The 21,354-nt window shown below is 36.1% G+C and overlaps 1 protein-coding gene across 1 annotated transcript; it reads left to right on the top strand.

The window, feature by feature from the left end:
- The first annotated feature begins 858 nt into the window (after positions 1-858).
- Positions 859-20,863, top strand: NBDY (negative regulator of P-body association). The gene is made up of 4 exons (XM_036271466.1): positions 859-1,165; positions 2,890-3,026; positions 19,405-19,532; positions 20,756-20,863. The coding sequence occupies exon 1, from the start codon at positions 926-928 to the stop codon at positions 1,130-1,132; it is 207 nt and encodes a 68-aa protein (XP_036127359.1). The 5' UTR covers positions 859-925; the 3' UTR covers positions 1,133-1,165; positions 2,890-3,026; positions 19,405-19,532; positions 20,756-20,863.
- The last annotated feature ends 491 nt before the right edge of the window (positions 20,864-21,354 follow it).

The following is a 21,354-nucleotide window of genomic DNA, read 5'->3' as shown; positions in this document are numbered from 1 at the left end:
AAATAAATAAATAAATAAATAAAAAGGACAGTGCTAGAAATGTGAGGTCTAGTTTGTCCATAACCAAAAGCGGATGGATGTGACTGGTGAAGTTCTAGTAACCCTTTTCCCTAAGCCAATTTGCACCCTCTCCTGGCTACTTACCGTATATCATAGTATATAACACACTTGCGATAGTAAGATGAATCACAGTTTTCCTAAACTCTAGGAAAAATTAAACATTGCCAATTGAAGTATGATATGCCATCAACTGTCAAAGATTTTTTAGATGCTGAACCATTTTGTCAAAGGTAAGCCTTCAAAGATTTCTAATTTGTTAAAATATGAAGAAAGCAGTGATCTTAGAGTCTATGACATGCGGTGAATTTATTTTTCACATTCTATTTCCAAGGTCAGAACTAGTGCTCTACTTTGCACTTTAGTCAATGAACACATGTATATATTGGTTTTTGATCGGAGGTAGTTACAGACCTTTATATTGAGCATCTGCAACTCGATCCCAAAACCCCTAGCTCGTCAATAATTTCTTTGTTCGCCCGCCCCGCCCCTCACACTCCGCGCCTTTCAACAATCTGTGCAGAGTTTACCACTTAGGAGTAAACCTGAATTTCTTCTCATGATAAAATTACATAGATTGTATAAACCTCTCCATAGAATTAACTACACTAAGGGGAGGGACGATGGGAAAGCATTATATTATGTAAACGCATCTTTTTAAAGACCCATTCTCCTAGAAACGTTAAAATGGGGTGGGGTAGGGAGCTGGGCGGAGGCGGAGAGGGGATATACGTCTCAGGATACAGGAAATACGGTAAGAGAAAAACCAGGAGGAAGCTCTGTCTGGAGGGGACCCGCCGCCATTTCAGGTCTCTCTGCCTTGCTAGGGCCCACCAGAGAGAGCTGTCGCCCAGAACCTACAATCCTTATGGGGGACCAACCTTGTACCTCCGGGAGATCCACGCTCCCACCTGGAAACACGCGGGACACCAAGCCTCCAAAAAAGCGCTGCCTCTTAGCTCCACGCTGGGATTATCCGGAAGGGACCCCAAACGGAGGTAGTACCCCTCTCCCCTCTGCACCTCCTCCTGCAGCACCTGGCCTGAAGTCGCACCCTCCTCCTCCAGAGAAGTAGTAGAATGAATATACTTCTCCCACCCTAAACCAGGTCAGATTCTTTCTTTCTCATCTGGGACATTCTGGTTATCTGAAACTTAATTATGCATTTCCCAGACTGTCTTCCCGTTTTCCCTGTTCCCTCCACGATTTTAAAATTGAAGAAGGAATAGGTAAACATTAAATAGCTCTTTCACAAAATATGCTTGGATGAAATTTTGGATATTTAATGACATTAAGTAATTATATTTAATATATTAGTTGAGATAATTGTGGGTTATATTTTTAAAGTAGACTTGAATTTTTTTATATACTCGAAAGTAATTTAGTGGGGTCCAGGTGGGAGGTACAAACAAACGGTTCATGAGTTGATAATTGTTAAAGGTAGGTGATGTATTCATTATAATGTTCTCACTACTTTTGTGTACTTTTGAAACTTTTCAGTTTAAAAATACTTTGTTCAAGATTAATAACAACAGTGTGTTCAAGGCCTAATTCAATTCCTATACCTTGCAATGTGCTAACAGAAGATATTTGTAGGGTGAACTACAAAAGTGTGTGTTTTCTCTGTGTATGGTGGGAGAATTTAATAAGTAAAAACAGTTATAACATTGTAAGTCAAACCTAAGTGCCATAATGTTTGCCTGTTCAATGTATTCAGAAAGCGACTAGGATGGACCCAGTCATTCTTCCTGGTAGTAATCATGAACTTTCAGAGAGTAAAAGGGAAATTTGGGTGAGCCTTAAAGGATGACTGATATCTGCCCTGTGGAGGGGGAGAGAATGTTTTTTAGGCCTAGTGTTTCTACAACAAAAGCCTCAAGACAGGTTTGTTCTGGGAAAACCTTGGTTATAACTCTGAAATCTCTGAAAAGACCTGAGGTGAGATAGAATTTTACAGGACTTTGAATGTTATACTAAGGAATATGCTGTTTAATCCATATGCAGTGGCAACTATCGACGATATTCAAGCTAGTGATGTATTTTAGGAGTCCAGATTTTAATATCAGACAAACAATCTTCCGTTTACATGAACTTAAATAATGCAAAAAATAAAACCAAATCTGATCTAAGCCTCACAGGCCATCCTTTCTTCATTTTTGCAATAAATCTCTCAGTGAAACCCTTGCAATGGACTAGGCATTGTGCTGGCAGCTGGAAGGAATGGGTGACTAAGGCATAGTGTCTGGTACATAGTAAGAGTGAAACACATAATTTGAATGAATAAGTGAATGATAGGACAACAGTGGCAACTAAGGGGGTTCTGGATTTAGGGTTTGGTGGTAGTGCATAGAAAATGAATGAGCTCTATTTTACCCGAAAGCATGCCAGTTCATTCCCTACTGCCTCACTTCCCTCAACTTGAACTCTGTTTCCAAACTAGTAGTGGTGGTGGGTGGAAGAGCATGGGGATAGCAGTGCTTAGATAGAAAGCAGAGGAAGTAATATATGGCAAGACATGCAAGAGCTACATAGTTTCCTCTAGTGATTCAAATCATTGAAAATTGTAATAATAGTAAATATTTACTGAACATTTTTATGTGCCAGATACTGTTCTAAAGGGCTTCCATAGTCTATGGTTGTTATCATGATTATTAATATGCTTAATTAGTATAATTGCTATGCAATAAACCTTTTCTAATACAATCTGTATAACTGGTTTACAGGAATATATAATTGAACTGTGGTTTGGAGCATAAGGACTTGAGGAGGCCAGGGGAAAGAGATAAACAGTTAACAGAAAAAAATATTTTACCTTATTTTACTATTTTTCAGTCTTTGAGAGATTGCAGTATGACTCCATTTCCTTGGTGCATTCATAAAATAGTTTATCCAGTGAAGACAATGAAGATTATTGGCAATGCTACCCTACTTTTTCTGTTGTTCTGCACTGGGAAGTTATGATTTTTAAGGTAATGTCTTTACCAAAAACTTATTAAGGGGGGAAGAAAAATAAAAGTTGATCATGACACTAAATTGATATAACATTACAAATGACTAGCCCAACAAAAACCAAAAAGCTATCACTAAATGATAAAATGGAAACTATTTTCTATACTACATGAAATCATATATGCCACATAATAATGTAATATATAAACTGTTTTGTTAGATTAACTCCTAATTACCTTATACTTACTGTGCAGTGTGTCTTTTAAACCACATCATCTGATTATTTCTGGTAAATGAGAACTTGATTGATATATTTACATACTGATATTATATGCTGCAACCTTTCTGAACTCTACTTATTCTAATAATTTATGGATTCTCTATTAATTAATTATATTATGAATAATGGCAATTTCTTCCTTTCCAATATTTTTTAGCTTGTCCAATATTTTTAGCAATTTTCAGCTTGTTTTACTGGGCGAGCTAGGATCTTCATTACAACAAAATATAGTAGAAGTGCTAGAGAATTTTCTTGTCTTGCTACTGAATGTACAAGGGAATTCCGCAAATGTTTCATTATTTTTAGTAGGTTTTCTTTTTCAACTTAAGGAAGTTCCTTTCTATTTTTAATTTGCTGAGAGTTTTTGTTATGAATGAGTATGGAGTTTTTCTCCAGATACTTTATATTTATGGCCATGATCACATGGGTTATTTCTTCATTAATGTGACAGTGTAACTGTGTGATAAATTAAAACAATCAATTTGTAATACATTTCCTGCCTTTGATTTCATCAGCTCTCACCGTTGAATATTTTGTTTTCTGTTTTAGTAATTACTGCTTTTATCGTTATTTCTTTCTTTTTGTTTGCCCTTTTCCTAATTTATTTGGACCTTTAGCTCAGTAATTTTCACTTTTCTTTTCTAAAATAATTTATGACTAAATTTTTAACTATGTATGAATTTAGAATAATTTCATAGGTTTTTATATGTAGTAATTTAGTATTCAGTTATTTTACAATTTCACTTACGATTTCATTTTGACTCAAGTTATTTGTTTTTTAAACATTTACAAACGCATCTCTTTTTAAAAAATCATTGTGAAATCATTAGTTCAATTACAGATTAACTTCATCTTATTTTCTGCTCTAAAGTATTTAATGTTTTTTTATCTTTCTGGTAACAAAAAACAAAATTATACACTAGCTTCTCATCCCAGTAGATTTTGACTATATAAAACTTTTTATTTCATTAAATGCATAGGGAAAAGTGTGATTATACTATTCAATGATGGAATTATTGCTGTTATTTATGCTTGTGTGTCTTTAAATTTTTATTTTGACCTAATTCTACACTTAAAGAAAATGTGTAAGAATATTACAACAAACTGCCATATACCCTTCACCTGGATTCACCAATGAACACATTGCCATGTTTGCTTTATCATTCTCTATGTATTTCTCTATTTCTATATCATTCTTTATAATTTTCTATCATTCTGCTCCCCCTCTCCCTTCCCTTTTTTCCTTTCCTTCTCCCCTACTCATTCCCCTTTCCTCCACCCTCTCCCTTTCCCTCTCTGAACTATTTGAGACTAACTTGCAGACATCATGCTCCTTTACCTGTAAATACTTCAGTATATATATCCTCAGAACGATGTCTTTCTTTTACGCAGCCTCAGTATATGTGACAAAATAAAAATTTGACATGGTTCTATAAACCTTTATTGTCAAGATTATACCCTTATACTTACTGAAAAAAGGGATGAGTTTTGGAAAACATATATTTCTACTTTTTTAAAACATTTTAACAGTTTTATTGCAGTATGGTTAACATTCAATAAACTACTGTGGGAGACTGTTTGCATGGCATCTATTTTGCTAAAATCTGCTCTGCCATCTCCTGCCCCAAGGCAGGATATCTCTTCATCTCTGCATACAATGTTTCTGCATTCCTTTAAGAAACCATTTACTCAGCCAGTTATGCTCTGTTTGTCTTTTGTTCCACCTGTGATATTTACATGATATTTACTTGGAATTGCTTAGGGGTGGTTACCACAAACATAGCTTGGCAACAAATGTTCCTGTTTTTCTGCTTCTTGCCATATATATATACTGTGGATCTCCCCAGAATAAACAGAGTTGATCAGAGCCCTGAGAAATGGAGATTTCTCCTGTCTCTTGTCCCTCCTCATTCTCACTCCCCCTCTAGAGTCCTCGTTGCTCGACCTGTGGGACGGGTCACTGTACATATTTAAAATGTACAGTTTGGTAAGTTTTATCATATCCATAAGACCATCACCACAGTCAAGATAGCATCGCATATTCTCTTGGGGTTCCTTTTTAATCCTTCCCTCCCACTACTCCCTGTGTTTCTCAACCCCATTCTCCAATTTATAACCTTGCTCTGTTATGGAGGCTAAGCCAGGGGTCCTGCCAGACACCCCACCTTCTGGATTGGACAGGTTGCTTCTTCTTGGTGCCATTTAGTATATTTCTCTATCTTTCACATTTCCTATAAAGTGGAAGGTATATTTAGAGGCCTGATGAAGTTTTGTTATGCATTTTGACCTAAAAACAGTATATGTATTTCATGAGGCATCACATCAAAGACACAATATCTGGTTGGCAGAACTATTTTTACTTTACTTTCTCTGATACCAGTTTTTATTTGTTCTTTTATTTTTATTCTTTGCTTTTTTTTCAGTTGTTATTAATAGCTCTTCTTTTTTTTCATTTCCTTTTTCTATTGTTGACAGTATTACAGATATTCTTGCTTTTCCCCACCTTTGCCCTACCCCTTCAGGCCTTGCCCCACCCCAGGCCTTCACCACACCATTGTCTGTGTCCATGGGCTGTGCATATATGCATATAAGTTATTTGGTTTAATCTCTTCCTGCCTCCCCCACCCCTTCCCTCTGAGATCTCTCAGTCTGTTCCATGCATGTATTTCAAGTGGACATTGTAAGCTGTAAATTTTTTCTCCAGTTTTATTGAAATATATTTAACATATAACATTTTTATAAGTTTAATGTGATGATTTTCTATACATATATATTACAGAATGATTAGCACAATAAGGTTAGTTAACACATCAGTCATCTCACATAGTTACCTTTTTTTGTCTTGGTTAGAACTTTTTAAGATCAATTATCTTAGCAACTTTTTTTTTTTAATTCATTTTTTTGTTACAGATGTTTCTCCTTTTTACCCCATTGACACCCTACTTCCCACCCCACCCCGCCCCGTCCACAGCTTTGTTGTCCATGTCTATTGGTTATGCATACATGCATATAAGTTCTGGGGTTTATCTCTTCCCACCCCACCCCCTTCTGAGGGATGTCAGTCTGGCCCTACTTCAATGTTTCTGGGTCTACCGTATTCCTCAGACTGTTCATTATATTCCGTATATAAGTGGAGAGGTGGAAATCTTACTCTATTGATGTAGCCAATTAAAAATCACTTTTCAAAAAGATGCTGCTGACAATTTAAACAAAGGAGAAGAATACTAATCTCCCTGGACAGGTAGCATCTGAGTAAATAAAATTCCTGTGCTGTTCTCTTGTCAGGCTCTGCCAATCATTTGAAAATATGACAGTGGTTAAACTGTCAAGATTTCTTTGTACAGTGTTTGACAAATTGGAGAGTTAACATTTGTTATAGAAACATGGCTGATATACTAAAATTTTTATGTTATCCAGTGATAAATATATTTTAATTTTCCTTATTTATGTTAAAAGTGTGGTTAAGTGTAAAGTATATAGTGATTGTCTAATCACTGAAACCAATAAAAAAGAATAATGAAAGTGAACAGTAATTGAAAAATTTAAAAATATATATATATATACATGTATATATATATATATACTTTTGGTACATGCCCCTAATGGGAACTGAACTGGGACTCGCTGGTCTGCAGGCCAATGCTCCAACTGCTGAGCCAAACTGGCCAGGGCTAAAACATATATACTTTTTTTCTTTTCTTTTTATTTTTTTAAATTTTTTATTCATTTTTTTGTTACAGATATTTCACCTTTTTTACCCCATTGGCACCCCCCTCCTCACCCCACCCCCGCCCCGTCCCTGGCTTAGTTGTCCATGTCCATTGGTCATGCATACATGCATATAAGTTCTGTGCTTTATCTCTTCCCAGCGCCCCACTCCCTCTTCTGAGGGATGTCAGTCTGTGCCCTAATTCCATGTTTCTGGGTCTACAGTATTCTTCAGACTGTTATGTTCATTATATTCTGTATATAAGTGAGATCATGTGGTATTTGTCTTTTTCTGCTTGGCTTATTTCACTTAGGATAATACTTTCCAGGTCCCTCCATGTCGTCTCAAAGGATAAGAGATCTTTCTTTTATTACCGCTGCATAGTACTCCATTGTGTATATGTACCACAGCTTTTTTATCCATTCGTCTACTAATGGACACTTGTGCTGTTTCCAGATCTTAGCGATTGTAAATAGTGCTGCTATGAACATGGGGGTATATAGTTTCTTCCTGATTGGTGTTTCAGGCTTCTTAGGGTATATTCCTAGAAGTGGGATCACTGGGTCAAATGGAAGTTCAATTTTTAATTTGTTGAGGTAGCACCATATTGTTTTCCATAGCGGCTGCACCAGTCTGCATTCCCACCAGCAGTGTATTAGAGTCCCCTTCTCTCCACAACCTTGCCAATACTTGTTCTTTGATGATTTGTTGATGGCGGCCATTCTGACAGGTGTGAGGTGATACCTCATTGTTGTTTTAATTTGCATCTCTCTGATGATTTGTGATGTTGAGCATTTCTTCATATGTCTCTTAGCCATTTGTATGTCCTGTGTGGAGAGGTGTCTATTTAGTTCCTCTGCCCAGTTTTTAATTGGGTTCTTTGTCTTCCTTTGGTCAAGTTGTATGAGCACTATATATATATATATATATATATATATATATATATATATATATATGAAATTAACCCCTTATCTGATATATCATTGGCCATTTATGCTCTCCCATATAGTGGGTAGCCTTTCCGTTTTCATGATTGTATCTTTCACTGTGCAGAAGCTTTTGAGTTTGATGTAGTCCCATGTCTTCATGTTCTTCATTTCTGTTGCCTTAGGTGATGTATCAGTGAAGATTCTGCTGCGTGTGATGTCTGAAATTTTGTTGCCTACGGTTTCTTCTAGGATTTTTATGGATTCATGAGTCACATTTAAGCCTTTTATCCATTTTGAGTTTATTCTTGTGTATGGTATAAGTTGATGCTCTAGTTTCATTTATTTTGCATGTAGCTGTCCAATTTTCCCAACATCATTTATTAAATAGGCTGTCCTTACTCCACTGTATGCTTTTGCCACCTTTGTCAAATATAAATTGAGCATATAGCCTTGGGTCCATTTCTGGGTTCTCTGTTCTCTTCCACTGGTCTATATGCCTGTTCTTGTGCAAGTACCAGGCTGTTTTGAGTACAGTGGCTTTGTAGTATAACCTGAAATCTGGTAATGTGATCCCTCCATCTTTGTTCTTCTTTTTCAAGATTGCTGTGGCTATTCGAGGTCTTTTTTGGTTCCATATGAACTTTTGAAGTATTTGTTCTAATTCTGTGAAGTATGCCGTTGGTATTTTGACGGGGATTGCATTGAATTTATAGATTGCTTTGGGAAGTATGGGCATTTTAATGATGTTGATTCTTCCAATGCATGAACCAGGTATGTGCTTCCACTTTTTTATATCTTCCTCTATTTCTTTTTTCAATGACCTGTAGTTTTCTGCAAATAGGTCCTTTATTTCTTTGGTTAAGTTTATTCCTACATATCTTAATTTTTTTTGCCACAATGGTAACTGGGATTGTTTTCTTAGGTTCTCTTTCTGTGAGTTCATCATTGGTGTATAGGAATGCCATCAAATTCTTAAGGTTAATTTTGTATCCTGCTTCTTTTCCAAATTCATTTATTAAATCTAGTAAATTTTTTATGGAGCCTTTGGGGTTTTCTACATATAGTATCATGTCATCTGCGAATAATGACAGTTTCACTTCCTCCTTTCCAATTTGGATCCCTTTTATTTTTTGTCCTTGTCCGATTACTGTGGCTAAGACTACCAGTACTATGTTAAATAAGAGTGGTGAAAGTGTGCATCCTCGTCTTGTTCCTGTTCTAGGGAAATGCTTTTATTTTTTTCCCACTGAGTATGATGTTGTCTGTAGGTCTTTCATATATGGCCTTTATTATGTCAAGATATGATCCCTCTATTCCCACATTGCTAAGCTTTTTATCAGAAATGGATGCTGGATTTTGTCGAAGACTTCTTTGGCATCTATTGATATGATCATGTGGTTTTTATTCTTCATTGTATTTATGTGGTGTATCACGTTTATTGATTTGCGAATATTGTATCAGCCTTGCATCCCTGGGATGAATCCCATTTGGTCATGGTGAATAATTTTTTTGGTTTATTGCTGGATGCGATTTGCTAGTATTTTGTTCAGGATTTTGGCATCTATGTTCATCAGGGATATTGGCCTGTAGTTTTCTTTCTTTGTAGCGTCTTTTTCTGGTTTTGGAATTAGAATTATGCTGGCTTCATAAAACAAGTTTGGAAGTCTTCCTTCTTGAATTTTTTAAAATAGTTTGAGGAGAGTGGATGTTAGTTCTTCTTTGAATGTTCAGTAAAACTCTACCGTAAAGCCATCCGGGACTGGGCTTTTGTTTTCTGGGAGAGACTTCATTACATCTTCAATTTCTTTTGTTGTTATTGGTCTGTTCAAATTTTCTATCTCTTCCTGGTCCAATTTTGGGAGACTATGTGTTTCTAGAAATTTGTCCATTTCACTTAGATTGTCGAATTTGTTGCCATATAATTGTTCATAGTATTAGTTAACAACATTTTGTATTTCTGTGGTGTCAGTTGTTACTTCTCTTTCATTTCTGATTTTGTGTATTTGGGTTCTCTGTCTTTGTTTCTTGGTGAGTCTAGCTGAGGGTCCATCAATCTTGTTTATCTTTTCGAAAAAGCAGCTCTTTGTTTCATTGATTCTTTGAATTGTTTTTTTTTTTTTTGGTCTCTATGTCACTTATTTCTGCTCTGATCTTTACTATTTCCTTCTTTCTACTTACTCTGGGGTTTTCTTTTTGTTTGCTCTCTAGTTCTTTAAGTTGTGAGGTTAGATAGTCTATTAGAGGTTTTTCTTGTTTTTTGATGTAGGCCTCTAGTGCTATGAACTTCCTTCTCAGAACTGCTTTCGCTGGATCCCATAGATTTTATGTTGTTGTGTCTTCATTTTGATTGGTTTCCAGGAAGTTTTTAATTTCTTCCTTTATATCCTCGGTAACACATTCATTGTTTAATAACATGCTATTTATCTTCCATGTGTTCAAATGTCTTTGCATGTTCTAGTTGCAGTTGATTTCTAGTTTCATGCCATTGTGATCTGAGAAGATGCTTGATATGATTTCAATCTTCTTGAACTTGTAGAGACTTAGTTTGTGTCCTAACATGTGGTCTGTCTTTGAAAATGTCCCATGTGCACTTGAGAAGAATGTGAATTCTGTAGTTTTGGGGTGTAATTCTCTGTAGATATCTCTTAAGTCCATTTGGTCTAGTGCTTCATTTAGAGTCTCTCTTTCCTTGTTAATTTTTTGTCCAGAGGATCTACCCAGTTTTGTCAGTGGGGTGTTGAAGTCCCCTGCTATGATTGTATTGCTATCGATTTGTCCTTTGAAGTCCTCCAGAAGGTTTTTAATATATTTTGGTGCTCCTATATTGGGTGCATATATGATTATCAAAGTTATATCTTCCTGTTGGATAGTTCCTTTCAATATTACGTAGTGGCCTTCTTTGTCTCTAGTTATGGCCTTCGTTTTGAAATCTGTTTTGTCAGATATGAGTGTTGCTACCCCAGCTTTTTTTTTTCCATTTGCTTGGAAGATTTTTTTCCATTCCTTCACTTTCAACCTATGTGAGTCTTTTGTTGTGAGGTGTGTCTCTTGTAAAAAACATATAGATGAGTCATGCTTTCTCATCCAATCACCTACTCTGTGTCTCTTTATGGGAGCATTCAATCCATTTAGATTTAAGGTAATTATTTTTTTTTAATCCTCACCACCCGAGGACATTTTTCCTTTTTTTTTTTTTTTTGTTCAGGTGGAGTGGGTGGGAGAGAGAGGAACACAGAGAGAGAGAGAGAGAGAGAGAGAGAGAGAGAGAGAGAGAGAGAGAGAAACATCGATGTGAAAGGAACACATCGAGTGGCTGCCACCCACACAACCCAACCAGGGCCGGGGTCAAACTGCAACCGAGGTACGTGCCCTTAGCGGGAACCGAATCCGGGTCTCTCAGGACCGCAGGCCGACGCTCTAACCGCTGAGCCAAACCGGCCAGGGCGATTTAAGGTAATTATTGATATGTACTTATTTATTACCATTTTTGTTTACTGTGGTTCTATTTTTCTTCCTATTTCTCCTGCTAATTACAGCAGTCCTTTTAACATTTTTTGCAGTGCTGGTTTGGTGGTAATGTATTCCCTTAGCCTTTTTTTGACTAGGAAGCTCTTTATTTGACCTTTTATTTTGAATGATAGCCTTGCTGGGTTGAGTAGTCTTGGATTCAGATCCTTGTTTTTCATGACCTTGATTACTTCATGCCATTCCCATCTGGCCTGTAGTGTTTCTGTTGAGTAGTTATCTGAGAACCTTATGGGGTTTCCTTTGTAAGTAACCTGTTGCTTCTCTCTTGCTGCTTTTAGGATTCTCTCTTTGTCTTTTATTTTTGGCACTTTGATTACTATGTGTCGTGGTGCGGGCCTGTTTGGGTTCTTCTTACTTGGGGCTCTCTGTGCTTCTTGAACGTGAATGTCTTCTTCCTTCACCAAATTAGGGAAGTTTTCTTTCACTATTTCTTCAAATATGTTCTCTAACCCTTGCCCATTTTCTTCCTCTTCAGGGACTCCTATGATGCGAATGTCATTACGTTTCCAGTCGTCCCACAGTTCTCTTAAGCTGTCTTCCTGTTTTTCAATCGTTTTTTCCTTTTGGTTTTCTGATTGGTTAATTTTTTTCTACCCTATCTTCTAATTCACTGATCTGGTCCTCAGCTTCCTGTACTCTGCTATTTAGACTTTCCAATGTGTTCTTTATTTATGATATGTTATTCTTCATTTCTTCTTGGTGTTTTTTAATTTCCAACTGGTTGATTTTCAACATTTCTATGTCATTACCCATGGTGCTCATATTTTTATACCTGTTGTTGAGCTTCCTCAAGATCATAGCTCTGAATTCTAGTTCTGTTAACTTTCCTAACTGCACCTCATTTATCTCATCTTTGGTAGAGGTGTCTTGTTCTTTCATTTGGTTTTTGTTTCTGTGTTTCACCATTTTAACTATCACAGTCGGCTTTGGAGCCTGCCAAATTCTCTCTGTGGGTGTTGGTGTTCTGCTCATTTTGGCTCCCTCTCTTGGTTTTGGATGAGGCAGGGAGGATCCAAGTTAATCACCACTGTCAAGTCTTACTTTCCTGGTTAGAGTTGCTAGCCCAAGGAATGGTAGTTATCCTGTAGGTTTTTTGCCTGGAGGCTATTAGTAGGGGTCACCTGAAGAACCTTGGTTTCTGAGTTGACTGAAAAACTCCCTCAGGTGCTCAGTGTAAGAGGATTTCCGGAGGGTTGGGCAGCTGCTGGTTAATGGGCCTCAATTAGCATTTCAATGGCCACCAGGTGGGGTTGAATCTCTTATGGAGGGGCCTTCCCCTCTCCCCAGAGCCCTGGGAAGGAGTAAGGTGACCACAGTCCTGCGTGGCTGCAACTCAGCAAAAGCTCTGAGCGCCCTCCAGATCCCGAGTGTCCCCACACAGTTCCAGTCCAGTCTGCCCTCCCTCTGCCCGAGTCCAAGGTAAGTGGCTGCTGCTATTTTAGCCTCTGTCCTGGCTCTGCGTTGTGGAGGCACTTGGGAGTGTAACCCGTGGGCGCCACTCCTAGCTATGGCCGTTGCTACTGCAGGTCCCAGCCTAGGGCGCAGGTCCCAGCCTAGGGCGCAGGTCCCAGCCAAGGGCGCAGCTCCCTGCAGAGGCGCCACAGGTTCCAGCGGAGGCTGCTGCAGGTCCTAGCGTAGGGCGCAGCTCCCAGCGGAGGGCGTAGATCCCAGTCAAGCCCGCCGCAGCTCCCAACCGAGGGCGCAGGTCTCATGCAAGGCCACCGCAGGTCCCAGCTGAGGCCGCCTCAGCTCCCAGCCCAGTCCACTGCAGACCGTGGGCTCCCGGGCCCCTCTCGCGTCTTTGCAATCCTACCAGGATTGAGTCAGTGTCCCTGGTTATGTGGTCGTCCAGGCTGCTTTTCAGTTGCCTTTTCCTGACGCTTTGTCTTTATTTTCATTGTAATTCCAGTTTGGTCCTGGGAGATGGTCTGTGTAGCTTCCATTCACTCCGCCATCATTTTCCAAGTCCTCTATTTTCTATTTTTTAAAGCAAACTCCTTACTGTTTTCCCTAGAAGCTACACCAATTTACAATTTCCAAAACAGTGCATGTTGGTTCCTTTTTCTCCTCATCTTTGTCAACACTTGTTTGTTGATTTATTGATGATAGCCATTCTGATACATGTGAGGTAATATCTTATTGTGGTTTTGATTTATAGTTCCCTGATGGTTTGTGATATTAAGCATCTTTTCTTCTGCCTGTTAGCCATCTGTATGTCTTCTCTGGAAAAATATCTTTTCATGTCCTCTGCCCATTTTGTGTTTGGGTTGTTTATCTTTTTTTATTATTGAATTATATGAGTTCCTAATATATTTTGGATATTGATTTCTTATTGGGTATATCATTTGTGCATATCTTCTCCCATTCAGTAGGTTGTCTCTGTTTTGTTGATGGTTTCCTTTATTGTGCAGAAGGTTTTCAGTTTTACAAAGTTCTACTTGTTTCTTTTTGCTTATGCGTTTACCTAGCTTGAGGGGATATATCCAAAAAAGATATTACTAAGACTGATGTCAAATATTATACTACCTATGTTTCCTTCTAGGACTTTTATGGTTTCAGGTCTTATATTTAAGTTTTTAATCTATTTTGAGTTTATATTTGTATACGATGTAAGAGAGGGGTCCAGTTCCTTCTTTTGCATTTATCTGTCCAGTTTTCCAACACCACTTGTTGAAGAGACTGTCTTTTCTGCATTGTATATTCATGGTTCCTTTGTCTCAGGTTAGTTGATCATCATATAAGCAAGGGTTTATTTTGGGGATTTCTATTCTGTTCCATTGATATATGTGTGTTTTGTTTGTGTTCCAGTACCATACTGTTTTGTTATTATATTTTTGTAGTATAGTTTGAAATCAGGGAATGTGATACCTCCAACTATGTTCTTTCTCAAGATTGCTTTGGTTATTTGTGATCTTTTGTGGTTCAATATAAATGTTAGGATTATTTTTTATAGTTATGAAGAATGTCATTGGAATTTTTTTTATAAGGATTACATTGAATTTGTAGATTGCTTTGGGTAGTATGGTTCTTTTAACAATATTAATCCTTCAAATTTATGAGGACAGTATATCCTTCCATTTATTTGTGTTCTCTTTATTTTATTTCTTCAATTGTTGTAGTTTTTATAGTGAAGTCTTTCACCTTGGTTAAATTTATTCCTAAATATTTTTGGTACTATTGTAAATGGGATTATTTTCTTAAATTTTCCTCTGATCATTCGTTAGCAGTGTATAGAAACATGATGGATATCTGCATATTGATTTTTGTATCCTGCTATATAACTGAATTCATTTACTAATTCTATTAATTTTTGGTGGATTCATTAGGATTTTCTATATACAGTATAATGTCATCTGCAAATAGTGACAATTTTACATCTTCCTTTCCAGTTTGGATACCTTTGATTTCTTTTTCTTGTCTGTTGGCTGTGGCCAGGAACTTCCAGTACTATATTTAATAATTGTGGTGAGAGAAGGTATCCTTGTCTTGTTCCTAGTTTTAGAGGAAAAGCTTTGAGGTTTTCACCATTGTGATGATGTTAGCTTTGGGCTTTTCATATGTAGCCTTTATCATTTGAGGTAAGTTCTTTCTATACCAACCTTGTTGAGAGTAGAATTGATCACAAAATGGGTGTTGAATTTTGTACAATGCTTTTTTGCACCTATTGAGAGGATCATATTATTTTTATCCTTTTTTTTGTTGATGTGGTGGATCACATTGTTTTGTGGATGTTGATCCACTCTTGCAACCCTGGAAAAAATCCCACTTAATCATGGTGTATAATCCTTTTTAAAAATTATTTAATTAATTTATTTTTGTTACAGATATTTCTTCTTTTCTCCCGATTGACACCCTGTCCCCCCCCTCCCCCAGCATTGTTGTTTGTGTCCATTGGTTATGCATATATGCATAAGTTCTTTGGTTTATCTCTTCTCCCCCCCACCACCTCACCCCCTGTTCTGAAGTTTGTCAGTCTGAACTCTACTTCTGTGTCTCTGGGTTTATTGTGTTCATCACCTTATTTGGCTCATTTTATTCCACAAATTATAATCCTTTTAATGTTGAATTTGATTTGTTAGTATTTTATTGATAAATTTGGCATCTATATTCATCAGGGATATTGGCCTGTACTTACCTTTTTTTGTGTGTGTGTGGTATTTTTCTGGTTTTGGTATAGAATAATTCTGGCCTCTTACAGTAAGTTTGGAAGCATTTCTTCTACTTCAAGTTTTTGGAATAGTTTGAAAAGGATATGTATTAATTTTTCTTTAAATGTTCTGTAGAAGTCACCTGTGAAGCCATCTGGTCCTGGGCTTTTGTTTGTTGAGAGGTTTTGATTACTACTGCAGTACCGTTAGTAGTACTTGGTCTGTTTGTATTTTCTGTTTCTTCCTGGCTTAGTCTTGGCAGGATTTATATTTCTAGAGATCAATGTATTCCTTCAAAATTGTCTAATTTGTTGATATATAATTCATTGATTTTTTTTTTTTTTTTTTTTTTTTATCCTCACCTGAGGACATTTTTCCATTTTATTTTGTTCAGGTAGAGTGGGAGGGAGAGAGAGGAACAGAGAGAGAGAGAGAAACATCGATGCGAAAGGAACACATCGAGTGGCTGCCACCCGCACAACCGACCAGGGCCGGGGACAAACCGCAACCGAGGTACATGCCCTTAGCGGGAACCGAACCCGGGTCTCTCAGGACCGCAGGCCGACGCTCTAACCGCTGAGCCAAACCGGCCAGGGCCATTGATATTTTTTAATGAGTCTTTGTTTTTGTGATGTCAATTGTAACCATTCTTTCATTTCTGATTTTATTTATTGGGCTCTCTTTTCTTGATGAGTCTTGTCAATTTTATTTATTCTTTCAGACATCCAGCTTTAAGATTCATTAATCTTTTCCATTGCTTTTTAGTCTTCATTTTGTTTATTTCTGCTCTGAACTTTATTTCCTTCTTTCTACACACTTTGGGTTTTGCTTGTTTCTCTTTTTCTAGTTTGCTTAGGTGTAAACTCAACATTGTTAATTTGGGGTTTTTCTTGCTTCTTGTGGTGGGCCTGTGTAGCTATAAACTTTTCTGTTGTAATTGTTTTTGCTGCATCCTATGAATTTTATAAAGTTGTGTTTTCATTTGTCTCAAGGTTGTTTTTGATTTCCTGCTTAATTTCCTCTGTGATCCATTGTTTTTGTTTAGTAACATGTTGTTTAATCTCCACGTCTTTAAGGTTTTTTTTATTTATTTATTTTTTTAGTTTTCCTCCTGTAGTTGATTCCTAGTTTGGTGCCATTGTGATCAGAAAATAATGCTTGATATAATTTCAGTCTTTTTCAGTTAGTTTATGGAGACTTTTTTGTGGCCTAGTATTTGGTCTATCTTGGAAAATGTTCCATGTGCACTTGAGAAAAATGTGTAATCTGTAGTTTGGGGATGAAATGTTTTATAAATGTCTGTTAAGACAATCTGTTCTAATATGGCATTTAAGACCATTATTTTCTTACTAATTTTCTGTCTGGATGATCTATCCTATAAGGTAAGTAGGGTATTAAAGTCCTCAGCTACTATTTTTGTATTATTGTTTTATTATTCTGCTTTTTTGTCTGTTAATATTAGCTTTATATACTTGAGTGTTCCTATGTTGGGTCCACAGGTATTTACAGTTGTTATATCTTCCTTCTTGGATTGACCTCTTTATCATTATGGGAAGTCCTTCTTTGTCTCTTTTTACATTATTTGTTTAAAGAGTATTTCATCTGAGATGATTATTGTTCCCCCAGCTTTTTTTTGTTTCTATTTGCATGGAATATCTTTTTTCCATCCCTTCACTTCAGTCCCTTTGTGTCTTTTGATCTAAAGTGAGTCTCTTGTAGGCAGCGTATAGGTGGGTCTTGCATTTTTATCCATTCTACTACCCTATGTCTATTGATTGGAGTATTTAGTCAATTTATATTTAAAGTAATTATTTATAGATATGTGCTTATTGCCATTTTGTTAATTGTGTTTTGGTTGTTTTTGTTGTTCTTCTCTGTTACTTTCTTCTCTTGATCTTTTCCCTTGTGATTTTTTCGGTTTCTTTAGTGTTTTTTGGAGTTCCTATCTTCATTTTTTATATGATTTTTGTAGTTTTTGGTTTGTGGTTACCATGAAGTTCATATGAGTTAATTTATATTTATAGCAATCCATTTAAATTTATAGACATTTCAGTTTGGGTGCATTTTAATAGAACTGCATTTTTACTCCCATTCTGTACTTTAAGTTTTTTATTTCATATATTTTTATTTTCAGTATCCCCTAATACTTATTGTAACTATAGTTAATTTTGCTATTTTGTCTTTTAACCTTCATTTTCTACTTTTTTATTTTACAGTAGAGTATTCTACAATGTAAGTTTCTTTTTTCAGTACTTTAAATATATTCTACCTACTGTCTTCTGGCCAGTAGAGTTGCTTCTGAGAAACTAGCTAATAGCCTTATGAGGTTTGCCTTGTATGTGACTTGTTTATTCCCTCTTGCTGCCTTCAAGACTGTCTCTATATCCTTAACTTTTGTCATTTTAATTCCAGTGTGTCTTGGTTGGCATCTATGGGTTCATCTTTTTTGGAATTCTATGTGCTTTCTGGACTTGGACGTGTGTGTGTGTGTTTTCTGCCCCAGGTTAGGAAAGTTTTCAAGCATTATTTCTTCAAATAAATTTTCTTTCCCTTTCTCTCTCTTGTTTCTCCTTCTGGGATCCCTATAATGTAGTTTTTTGTGTGCTTGATATTGTCTCAGAATCCCTTAAACTATCTTTGTTTGTTTTTTCTTTTTGGTGTTTTCATTGGGTGAGTTCCACTATTCTATCTATCTACAGGTCACTAATTTGTTCTTCTGTATTATCTTATCTACTGTTGATTCCATTTAGTGTAATTTTTATTTCAGTTATTATATTCTTCAGCCCTGATTCATTCTTTATTATATTTTCTAACTCTTGACATTCTCTCTGAATTCCTCTATTTTACTCTCAAGTTTGGTGAGCATTCTTATGATCATTACTATGAATTCCTTATGAGGCAGTTACTTAATCTCTGTTTCAGTAGGGTTTACTTCTGGACTTTTTTCTTGTTCCTTTATTTGGAACGTGTTTTTGTGTTTTGTCATTTTCTTTGACTTTCTGTTATGTTTTGTTTCTTTCCCTATAAATTAAGTAGAGTAGCTTTCTCTCCCAATCTTTAAAAAGTGGTGTTGTATTAGACTCTGTGTACAGGGTGGCTTTGACAGGCCATTTGGAGTCATATTGGGTACATGCAGCACCACCTCCAATTCTAGAGAGGTCTCACAGATCCTAGAGAGCTTTTGTGGTTCCTCAACCTTTCCTAGTTTGATGTGCAGAAGCTGTTCAGGAAGAATTGCTCTATATGTAAGTGTATATTTGGTGTGTTTGTGGGAGGGGCAGGTTCAGAGTCCTCTTCTGCCCCATCTTGGACCTTCCTCCAGTACCATATTGTTTTGACTACTATATCTTTGTAGTAAACTTTGAAATTTGTTGTCCAATATTATAATCTAGGCCATATTCCAATGTAACCAACTGTCCCGATATTGTCTTTTATAGCTATTTTCTTTTCTTAGTCAAAATTTTCATTCAGGACAATGCATTACATTTAGTTTTCATATCTCTTCAGTTTTCTTACTTAGGAACAGTACAACCTGTTTTTGTATTTCATGACATTGACAACTTAAACAGGAAAATTATTATGCCCTTTAATTGAAATTTGTGTGCCTTTTTCTCATTATTATATTTTGTTTTGCATTTTAGCAGGAATACTAGAGGACTAGTGTTATATTTTTCTCAGGGTATCATATCAATGGTACATGATGCTGGTGTGACTGCCTTAGAAGTAATGTTAACCTTGATTACTTGGTTAAGATAATGCTTAATGGACTAAACCCTTGTAAAGTTACCATTTTTCTCTTTGCAGTTAATGATTTTGCTGGGGATACTTTGAAACTGTAAATATCCTGTTTCTCATCAAACTGAAATCCACTGGTTTGATAGCCACTGACAATTCTTGAATGAATCAGTTTTTACTGTGATGACTGCAAAATGGTAATTTTCAAACTCCATAATTTTTACTGCATTTATTAGTTTGTATTCTACTTCAATGAAGAGATTTTTGTCCATATATTTGGATTTTTATTTATGTTAGTTTGGAAACATAGATTTTTACTTATTTCATGGATATCCTATATCTATCATTTATTATTCATTTTCCCAGATTTATCCAGTGGCAGCCAACTCAGACTGGTTTCCCTGACTTTTTGACACATCACCATCATTCTTTGATATATAGTTTGACCTCAGAATAATTTTACTTCCTTAGTTTCAGGCTTATCTTGTATTTCCTGCTTCATTAACCATTTCTCTGTGGAGCTCTGATACCTTCTAATGGGAAATGATATTTAGAAACCAAGATATGGGTACATAAATATTTTTTAGCTTAGCATTTTGTTTTTTTCCATTTAATTGAACATAGTACAAACATTATAGTTAATATGGTACTTATAATTTAGTATTTGTTCAGTTTTTTGTGTGTGTTATAAAGAACATGATCAGTTTTTAAGTGTTTCATGTACACCTGAAGAGATTTTATAGATTCTAATTACTGCATGTAGAGTTCTATAAATGTTTATTAAATTTAGTTATTCTTCTTCTATATCACCATTATTGTTGTTAGTTGCTAAATCTATCATTTATGGAGAAAGTTATTTTTTTCTTTTCATTGACTTTACTAGGATGACATTGGTTAACAAAATTATACAGGTTTCTAATGCACAGTTCCACAACATATCACCTGTACAACTATATTGTGTGTTCACCACACCAAGTCCAGTGTCCTTCCATCACCATTTATCCCCCATAACCTCCTCCACCTCCCCCATCAGCAATCACCACACTGTTTTCCATGTTTATGAGTTCTTTTCTTTTTCATGTTTTACTCAATACCTACACCTCCCTCCCCCTCCCCCCAGCACCCACGCCTCCTACAGTTGTCAGCCTACTCTCTGTGAGTCTTTCTCCATTTTGCTTAAAATTTCCTACTGTGATTGTGGATTTTTCAGATTCTTGTAATTCTGTAAACTTTTGCTTTATATATTTGAGGCTTTGTTATTATGTGCATAAAACTGAAACAGACACATCTTTTATTATTTTTAGTTACCTGTTTTACTTTTTGAATTTAAAGCCTATTTTATTTGATAGACTTTCCTTTGTTTGGATGATATTTCTTTATCTATTCTTTTACTTACTCACCTTTTTCTTTTATTTTTCAGAAAATGTTCTGCCAAGAAAAGTGAATGCATTGATTTATTTCTGAACTTAACAGCAGGATCTATAATTAGCAGAAAAGATAAGCTTTTATATCTCCAAAAATTATTTTTCTTCACCAATTTTTAAATAAAATTTTAAATTTTCAGAAAAGTCAAAAGGCATTCTTTGGGTTGATCCATCAATTGTTTATTTTTCTACATATCTCTCTATATGTATGTATACACACACACGCACACACTTTGTTTTGGCTGAACCATTTGGAAGTAAGTTGCAGATATGACACTTCAACTCTAAATACTTAAGTGTTTATCTCCTAAGAACAGGGGCATTACTATTATCACACTCAGAGAAATTTAACATTGATACAACACTATTATATTGTTTATATCAAAGTTCCCCAATTGTCCTGACAATTTTCTTTATAGTTTTTGTATTTGTTTTGACCCAGCATCCAGTCAAACATCATGCACTGTATTTAGTCGTCATGCCCATTTTAGTTTTTTAAAATCTCATATGGCAGCTTCCTATCTTTAAAAAATTTTTTTTTATAACATTGGCATTTCTAATGAGTCCAGATAGTTGTGCTGCCTGTATTCCATAG

The sequence above is a fragment of the Molossus molossus genome, unplaced genomic scaffold (genome assembly GCF_014108415.1).
Source record: "Molossus molossus isolate mMolMol1 unplaced genomic scaffold, mMolMol1.p scaffold_m16_p_2, whole genome shotgun sequence".
In the NCBI taxonomy this organism is placed as follows: domain Eukaryota; kingdom Metazoa; phylum Chordata; class Mammalia; order Chiroptera; family Molossidae; genus Molossus; species Molossus molossus.
The sequence above is the reverse complement of the archived record's forward strand: the minus strand, read 5'-3'. Positions and strand labels throughout refer to the sequence as shown.

What these genes read in the sequence shown, in the direction of transcription:
- NBDY (XM_036271466.1), top strand. Translation starts at nt 926, where the DNA reads ATGGGGGACCAACCTTGTACCTCCGGGAGATCCACGCTCCCACCTGGA.